This window comes from Strix aluco, chromosome 21 (assembly GCF_031877795.1).
Source record: "Strix aluco isolate bStrAlu1 chromosome 21, bStrAlu1.hap1, whole genome shotgun sequence".
NCBI lineage: Eukaryota > Metazoa > Chordata > Aves > Strigiformes > Strigidae > Strix > Strix aluco.
Genome location: NC_133951.1, coordinates 9,312,118 through 9,320,980, shown reverse-complemented (window position 1 = coordinate 9,320,980; position 8,863 = coordinate 9,312,118). Strand labels below are relative to the sequence as shown.

Sequence of the window (8,863 nt, the reverse complement as noted above, 5' to 3'; positions counted from 1 at the left end):
CTCTGTCCCGTGCTCTGCAGGGTCTGTGTTTATTGACAGGCCTATGGCTGGTGTCCGTGGCCATCTCAGCTGCCATGATCAATATGGGGCAAGTTGTTGGTTTACAACGGAGAAAACTCTTGCACACACCCTAGAGCATCCCTTCCCAGCCTGTCTCCTCTTGGTAGAGCACTGCTGGCACACGGGACGCTGTGCACCCCCTTCCTGGCTGGTCTGGACCAGCAGCAAGGGCTGGAGCTGGGCTGTGGGGGACCAGGGGACACATCAGGAGAGAAACTCTGCCCTGGCCTCCTGCCGGGGTGACCAACAGCTATCAGTGCACAGGAACGCAGCCAGGTGAGGATCACGACCCAGTGCAACCAAGGAGCCTGGGACCAGTGCAGGTCCCAGCAGTCCTTGGGTCCCCAGCTCTTCAAAGCTGCTGGGAGCAGCCTTGCTGTGCTTTGGCTTTGCTCCCCTCGGCTGGCTGAAAGCAGGGAGGATCCATCAGCAATGGGGCCTTTGCTGCAGCTCGGCTCAGCCCCACAGGTGAGTTTGCTGTCAGCCTTCCCCTTGCCCGGCTCCGTGGGGCAGGGTGCTGGGCTCTAGGGCTGCCCTCCTTCCTGCTGCTCCCCTTGCAAATGAGGTAAAACTGTGCTTGTTTTTTTAAAGCAGTACCATGTTCACGTGGTGACTCTTTCCTGAAGTGCTGATTCAATGGTTTTAGGGAATGCTCTGTAACTAAGGGACTTGCAGTTCCGGTAATTAGGCAGTCAGTTAATCATTTTGGATAAAGTGCTCCCTAACTGCGTGCTGGGAGGTATTTACCTAAGGCTGGGTGAAAGCGTTAAGAGATGAATAGGCAGCTGAGCAGTGGAGCTGGCTGAGCAGTCCCCCTCGAAGGCTGGCCTGCCTTTTTTTTTTTTTATGAAAAAAAACCCCACTAAAAATCCTTTTCTTTGCTATCAAGTGGTCCTCAGCTGCAGACAGCAGCTCGTTTCGTGTCGTCCTGACGTGTCCCCAGAGCCCAGCTGCCTGGCAGGGTTGTGGGCTGCTCAGGAGGAGCCCGGTAGTGCCTTTCCTCCCTTCGCAGGCACAGGGCGCTGGGCGCTGCATCGTGGCTTTCCCAGAGCGGTTATTTCGACACGGCTGTTGTTGGTTCCCTTTGCTGGCAGTGGGGTTGGGTCATAAATGTTTGAAATTCAGCCTGTTGCTTCATTTTGTGGGGCTAGATGAGCTGCAGTATTTTTATTTGTTTCTGGACTGGATTAACGTCCTTGGTATTTATTTCTTGATGCAGATCTTTTTTTTTAAAAAAAGCAACCTCTTCTGTGAGCAGCTTGTCTGGTATAGCACAAGCATTTTTTTGCATAAAGCAAACAGAGAATTGTCTGTACAAAATGAATTGACTTTAAAACACGTAGGAAAGGCAGGGAAATGATTCCCATAGCCGAATTCATCCATGTCTCACAAACGTGCCCCTGCGAGCTGGGTGTTACCATACAGAGGCCAGGAGATGCTGCGTGGGCCCAGCTGCCTACTCTCCCCTGCTCAATCACAAAACGGTTCCTCCCAAACACGAGCAGGGCAACTTTTTCCAGGCAGCCACTCCAGCATGACTCCTACCAACAGCTTCAAAAGCAAAGCAACCCCCACCCGCCCCCCCCAAACCCAGTCTAATTTGTGCAAATTGCAGAGGCAAGCGAGCTCCCCAGGTCCTGGCGGCTTCCAAACCTGCAGGAGAAGTACAGCCAGGCAGCACGGCAGGGCCCGGAGGGAGGTGAGCAACAGGGCCCAGGGTTTCGCTGTTGGGGATCTGTCAGGAGGTGTGGCCGCTGCAGCAGGGATGACAAAAGTCTTTTTGAAGTCAGGAATTAAGCAGAGCCGCCCGCTGCCTTTTGTTGGGCCGGGAGAAGGAGTGAATGATGGAGGAGGGCGAAGGATGACAGAGCTTGGCTGTAGACAGGCAGGTCTCGGGCTGAGAGGGGCTTTTTCAGGAGGGACTCAAAGGTTTCTCTCCCCTGTGCAAATTCTCTGGTATGCAGTAGGTGGGGAAGGAGGTTTGTGCTACAGCTGCGTGTGCAGCCACCTCTCTCCTTTACTGCATTGTTTATCTGTCATGAAACTCTAGGAACGTGATTGCTTTGGAGAGCTGTTGGGTTGTGCTGAAATCACTTCTTGGGATCACAGTTATTAGGAGCACATGATGTGTGTGCACGTGCATGAAAAACAGGAGTGCAGAAGGTTGGCATCCCTAAGGCAAAAATCTGTCTTTTGAGTATTTAAATAAGTAGATTATAACTCTGAACTGGTTTGTGGCAACCTGTGGTGGAAAGAAAGCCCACCTTACCATACCGAGACAGCACGTGGCTGCAGAACCATCAGCCCCTCATTCCACAACAGAATTGAGAGCACATCTCTGCAACTGCCAAGGATTTGGGCTGGAAAGGATAAAAGAAAGAGTGCAGGAGGTCATGAAGGGAGAAGAGCTCTGTGGAAAAAAGGACCAGCCAGAACGTTCTACGTCACTAGTCCAATGGGCCACGCCAAACAATAGACACCGAGGTTTGTGAACAAATGACAAGCTTTTATTTTTTTTCTGCACTGAAAGAAAAAAAAATGAAGATGTCAAAACCACACCGAAAGTTTGTGATGATTCTCCAAACATTTGAACAGCAAAAACATGTCCAAGACAATGAAGCGAAGGAAACAGCGTTAGATCTGGTCGGATGATGGAAAGCCAGTGCTTTAGCTGTTACTGTTCCAGCCATACGCAACGTGTGCTTTATGATAACTGGATCTTTTGGCTTCTCAGTCCAAGCTACGGCACAAATGAAGACACCTGACAGGGCTCTTCAGCTTGTGAAACAGCAGAATGTCAGCTCTGTTCAACAGCTCAGATCAAACAACTTGTCTAGTGCTGACAAGCCCAGCCTTTTAAATCAGCAGCAAAGGGCCGAGCAGGGAAGCGCTCCCCTGCCCAACGTGGAGCTCCAGCACACCCTGGTGTCAGAAACTGCCACCGACAGACCTGGGGATGCTCCAGTGCTGGACAGACAGACATCCCTGTGTGTCCCCTTAGCTCACTGATTAACGCAAGGACAAACCTCTGAAAGATGCGCTCTCATCTACATTTCAGTGTTTTACGCTGATAAATACCCCTCACCCCTTTGCACGCAACCTCTGCAAAACAGCTCTACTGGCTGTAACCCAGACAAACCTTTCCCCAGCAACGGGCTGAGAATCTCTAAATGCAAGAACGTCCCTCTCCAGGTGCCTCCCGAGAAATGAGACCCTGGATGCCGCTGCCACCCGGAGCTGCAAGTGCACGGGGAGAGCTGTGTCTTCTCATCTGCGGTGTCTCTGCGGCACGTGTTGCTCTTCAGGGCTCTGAGGACTTCTCCAGAAGTACTTGTGATCGAGGGCTGCCTTGGCTGTGATGCGCCTGCTGGGGTCATACAGGAGCAGTTGCTGCCGAGAGAAAAACACAGCAGATTTAGGATTTTAAAAAACAAATTGCACCTTCACATGGCTGGGCCCAGATGCAGATGGTGGTCCTGCCTTTTCCCTTCTCTGGGCTTCGGGAGTAACACTCAGCTGAAGTTACCATGGGGATTACACTAGAAGGGTTCCTTGACCCTCAATGCAGTGTTTCCTAGAGGAACTTGCACTGCCAGTCCTGCTTCAGAGCCAGGACTGAGCCCTATTTGATGATTCCATATTTCTGCAATAGCAGGGATGAGCGTTAGAACCAGATCAGCTAACACGCTTCCAGGTAGGTCAGTCCCAAATATCCCTATTCTTTGCCCAGTTTGAAAAGGTCCTGTCTGTCCCTGGATCTTGTGCTGAGCCCTCACTCACCACCAGTAAGTCTCTACCATCTCGATCTAAGTTGGGAACAATTTCCTCCATCTCCTTCCTTGTCCACCGGGGAAAGGTCCCCTTGTAGTCAGGCAGCTGGGTCACCCCAGGCCAGGTCACCTCGGTGGGAGTGCCCAGGGTGCGAAAGATCCGGAAGAGCTGATCGATCTCAGAGTCCCCTGGAAACAGGGCCCTCCTGGTAACCTGGGGGAAAAAAAAAAGCACCAGTTCCCACCTTTCCTTTGGCTGTGTGCCCTATTTCCCACTGCAAGCAACCCTTTGTTCCAGCAGATGCAAACTGCACAGACCAGGGCAGTTACAATGCAGCGATTCCACCAGGAAGTGGCTGGGATAGTCACGGGTGTCTGCTTGTCTCCAGCTCCTCTCCAGGGATCTGTGTCTCCCCAAGGCTGCCCCTGTTTCAGCCAGTCGCTTAGACTGGCCCCAAAGAGGGCTTTGTCTCTAGTTTTCTAACACTCCCTCTTGCAGGCTGGCTCCCTCCCCACCTGCTTGCCCAGGCTCTGCTGATCTGCAGCTTGGGGGCTTTGGGAGCTAGGGGTAGTGCTATTACACTGCAGGGATAGCAAAAACTCTGCAAAGTGCAGTATGGACCCCTCAGAGATCCACTCTGCCATGCTATGAGAGTGCTAGTTCTCTGCAAGCCGCTGTGGGGACATCTGCAAGAGAGTCATCTCCTCCCAAGATCAAAACGCTGCAGCAACAAGACAGAAGTTACCTTTCTGGAAGGAGAGGCATCACATTCTCGTGTACTTGAAACTGCAACTGGATTACAGAGGCTTCTGTGCCTTCTGCCAGGTCCCTGCTCTGAGCCCACAGCTAAGGATCAGCTAACCCTCAGGGTGGACTTCCCATAAAACACACCCCAGCACAGAGTGGGACCACAGTATCACAGATCTTTGGCATCTTGTCCCTCCTTCCCCTCTTGCCATTGCAGCTGAAGCCTCCCTGCTCATTAAAGAGACTATTTAAGCCCATTCTACCATTTCTGCAAAGATGCAGCCGATGCTCCAGATATCCACAGCGGTCGAGTAGTATCTGCATCCCAGCAGTATCTCAGGGGCTCGGTACCACAGAGTCACCACCTGGTAAGGAACCAACAAACAAGCTTTGTCTAAGTTCCCTGGGTGAAACTAGAGGCATGGGCTCCTCTCCTCTCAGCTGTAAGGCAGTGACTGTACAAATCAGAGTGTGCCAAGGCCACGCTGAAGTAACAGACACCTTAGTGACAGCAAGATTGGGATTAACAGATCATTCTTCAGCAAGACACTCTAGAACAAATAAATATACCCCGTGCAGAGAAGGTGAGAACCCAGCTTGCAGGTAGGCTAGGGTCGAAGCAGTCAGCACGCTTTGTGGGGACATGAGGTAGCCCCTTAGCTGCAGGTTAGGTTAAGAGCGCATGCCCGGATACAGCTGTGCCTCCATTATGGATGAGTAACTTGTGATGCTGCTGTTGTTCACCCACTATGGATTTTGTACCCCACGCTCAGGTGGCAGGGAGCCTCAACAATACCTCATGAGTGTATGTGCGCAGGGGGACTCCAAAAGTTCTTGCCAGTCCAAAATCAGCCAGCTTGATTGTTCCTGCTTCGTTAATGAGCAAGTTCTGCGGCTTCAAGTCCCTGTGGATAACTCCTTGTGAGTGGCAGAAACTCACACCCTGCAGCAGCTGGAAAAGGTAGTTCTAAGGAGAGAAGAGATTTCAGACAAGGCCATGATGAAACCACTTTGAATCATTGGATCACATGAACCAACACACTTTGGATCCTTTATAAACCTGAATGGGAAAAAAAGACCTTGCTATAATGCAACACCAGGCTTGCGGGCCACTACTCGGAGATGGCCACAGACTGATCCCACCCTACATGAGGACAGAAAGACTGCAATCCAAGCAGTGGCAGTCCCTTCCACCCATCCGTTACCCTGCACAAAGGAAATTAGTAATAGATCCCTCAGTTGCCCTCTTAATAGCAGTTTGTTCTGCAGCAAGATGAGCTGGAAAGCCTGGAAACAGCTGGGAAATAAATGCACTGAGCAATAGTGCCACGAAGTTTTCCCAGCTGAAATGTTTGAGATCCGAGAGGTTGAATGCCTCCAGCCAAGGATGTATCTCTTCCAGATGCAGTCTGGCTAAGAGCAGCTCAGTGCTGGCTCTGCCCAGCAGAAGGCAGTAAGGACACACGCTCTCTGCCCTGCCTGTTAGCACTTCTTCCACACTGTACCTTGACCAAGCTTAAAGGAATCTCTCCGGTTTGGGATGAGTCCAGGTATTTCTTCAGGTCCTGGTTCAGATACTCAAACACTAGATAGAGCTTCTTCTGTCCATGTATGACATCCAGGAGCCTGCAAAAGAAGTGCAAGCACTTCCTTAAGTACCTTTCAGCATCTTCATACCTTTCCAAACATCCTTCCTCCCACAGATGCCTCTGAGTCCTTTAGAGCAGACAGAGGCAGATGGAAAAGCAGCATCTAGTATGGGGCAGCAGCAGCTTGGACCAGCCTGTGTTGCTGGAGTGAAGGGGCAGTGCTGTGAGCTACTTTGCGAACCAGGGAAATGCAAGTGATTCCTGCGTTTTCCTGTTTATTTTTTTCCTGTTTGTACAGTCAGGAAAGGACAGGAAAACCCCCCTTGGTGCCTGTACCCAGAGTTCCCTGAGCAGGAGCTCATCAATGAGCTGGTGGGGAGTGTTTATCCAGGTCTTACCTGACTATGTTGGGGTGCTTCAGCTCCTTCAGCAGCGAGATTTCTCGGATGGCCGTGCTTGGGACGCCTTCTGTCCCCCTGCGGCAGAGACAGGCTGTATGGCACCCTGTTCCTCAGTGGGATCCCACAGCCATCAGAGTTCTGAGTCCCTTCTCCCTTCCATTGTACCCCATCGCCTGCCCAGGGGAGGGTCTGTTACACTGGGCACCCTGAGTTTGGGATGGAGCCGTGCATGGGGTGGACTGGGGTGAGGCAGGGGGAAATAGAGCTGTGGAGAAGGAGAGGGAGGGGGTCACCTAGACAGTGAAAACTCTGGGGACTTGTTTGGGAGCACGTGAGAGCACATTTGGAGAAGCAATGACAGTTTAAATGCCCAAGCCTCACTTGGCGGGAGATGAAAGTTCTTTACTCCTCAGGCAGCCCCCTTCACTGTCCTGAGGGGCCACCATGGGGTGCAGACCTACCACCATGGCCCCCAGTCCACACTGACACCCCTCATTGTGGAGACAGCCCAGGGCTGACTCAGGGGAACAGTAATAAACTTTTATCTGCCCAGTCCCCACCCTGGAGGGGTTGAAGTTGGCTCTGCCTGGAGGCTGAGCCTCACCAGGCCCTGGCACCACACCCCTGAGGGAGAGGCCACCTCCTAAAATGGTGGCTACTTCCCCCTGCCCTGTGCCATGAAGCTGGGACCAGGTAGTGCCAGATGAGGCCCTAGCTGCTTGCATGAGCCAATAGAGACATTTTTTTCCCTCATGTCAGGCTTTTTTGAGCCTCTCGCGCCATTTTGGACACTGGGCTGGGCTCACGGCCTGCCTGCTCACTCCCATGGCAGGGCTGGGGCACTGCTGGGTTCAGCTGGTGGCCATCTCCCCACAGATAGCCCTACCGGCCCCAGAGGAGCCATTTGCCTTCCTCACCCCCCTCCCCCCTCGACTGGGCACCCTCTTGCTGCCGTGCTGAGGAGGCAGCCGGCCTGGTGCCATGGCAGGCCGGGTGGGTACTGGGCTGGGCCGGGCCATGGCCGCCCCAGGGCCGAGGCTTTATCCTACTCACGAGTCCAAGCGGATCTTCTTGAGGGCCACCAGCTGCCCCGTATGCTTGTTGCGGGCCTTGTACACCACGCCGTAGGTGCCCTCCCCGATCTTTTCCACCTTGTGAAACGCCTCTCGCAAGGTATCCATGGTGCTGCCTCAGGCTTGCAGTGGTGGCGGGGGAGGGGGGGGCAGCTGGCACTGCTTTCTGAGGGAAAAAAAAAAAAAAGGAAATAAACCCTCAAATATGGAGAAGGTGTTTGCTCTCCTTGTGTGTCCCCGAGCTGCTTTTGGGGTCTGGGTCCCCCCTTGCTGCTCCCCCAGCACAGGGACGGGCCTTGAACTGGGGCAGCTGCAGGCAGACAGGGCTGCCTGGGCACACTGACAGGTGTCTGGGGTGTGGGGTGTCTCTGGGGGGCTTCGGGCAGACCCCAAGAGCCAAACACGCTGTGCACCAACCGCCCAGGACTTGCTTGTGACCCAGATTGTGCAGTGTGCTGGCTGAAGCAAAAACCGAGCAAAATGGATGTAGAGAAGTGCTTCAGGCCTGCAAGAAAGGCAGCAGGGACTGCACGAGGCCCAGGGAAGTTCTCCAGCTCTGTTTGTACAGTGCCTGGTGTCAAGGGGATGTGGTGCATAATTAGGATTCCCTTGGACAAGCTCAGGTCAAACACACCACAGAAATGTCTTTTTTGGGAGGGGGTGGGGGGTGTGTGTGGTTTTTTTGTTTGTGTGTTTTGGGTTTTTTTGGTCTTGTGCAATTGTCCCTTGAACCTTCCCACCGTGGGCTGTGCTGCTTGGTCAGTCTTTCAGAAGATGTCCTTGGGGAGGGATTAAACATTGACTTGACAGCTGACAGAAGACAAGATTAAAAAAGTATTACGCATTGTGGTAGCAGGAAAGGTAGAGCCACAGGGACTGTCTTCTGAAGGGCTTGGGAGCTCCATGTCTCTGGGTGGGCATCGCAGGACACAGCAGCCCACTGGGTGCGTGGGTCCACAGCGCAGACCCCAACATTTAGGTGACCTAAAAAGGACTGATTTAGCCCATTGCTGCGATACCAATTCAAAATCTTTTCTAAATTGATCCTGATTTTGCCACTCTGAAAGAACAAAAGCATGGTTGCTCTGTGGCTGAGAAGGGATCCATATGGCCATGGCAAATTCCTGTGTGGGTTCGCTGGTGGCTTGTGAAAGTTGTTTGCACTCACATCTCCATCTGGAGTCACTGCCAAGTTTGCTTTCCTCTTCCTGACTGGTTGGGT

General features: G+C 52.7%; 1 protein-coding gene across 4 annotated transcripts; it reads right to left on the bottom strand.

Moving 5' to 3' along the window:
- Positions 1–2,545: 2,545 nt before the first annotated feature.
- Positions 2,546–7,785, bottom strand: LOC141933206 (cyclin-dependent kinase 3-like). Of its 4 annotated transcripts, XM_074847657.1 has the most exons (7): positions 7,622–7,785; positions 6,566–6,643; positions 6,084–6,204; positions 5,375–5,545; positions 4,842–4,943; positions 3,841–4,044; positions 2,546–3,450 (listed from the first exon to the last, which is right to left on the bottom strand). In XM_074847657.1, exons 1-7 carry the CDS (start codon positions 7,747–7,749, stop codon positions 3,328–3,330), a joined length of 927 nt encoding a protein of 308 aa, XP_074703758.1. In that variant the 5' UTR covers positions 7,750–7,785; the 3' UTR covers positions 2,546–3,327. The 4 variants fall into 4 exon arrangements, with proteins under 4 accessions (XP_074703758.1, XP_074703759.1, XP_074703760.1 ...); XM_074847658.1 differs by lacking the exon at positions 4,842–4,943; XM_074847659.1 differs by lacking the exon at positions 5,375–5,545.
- Between the last annotated feature and the right edge of the window lie 1,078 nt (positions 7,786–8,863).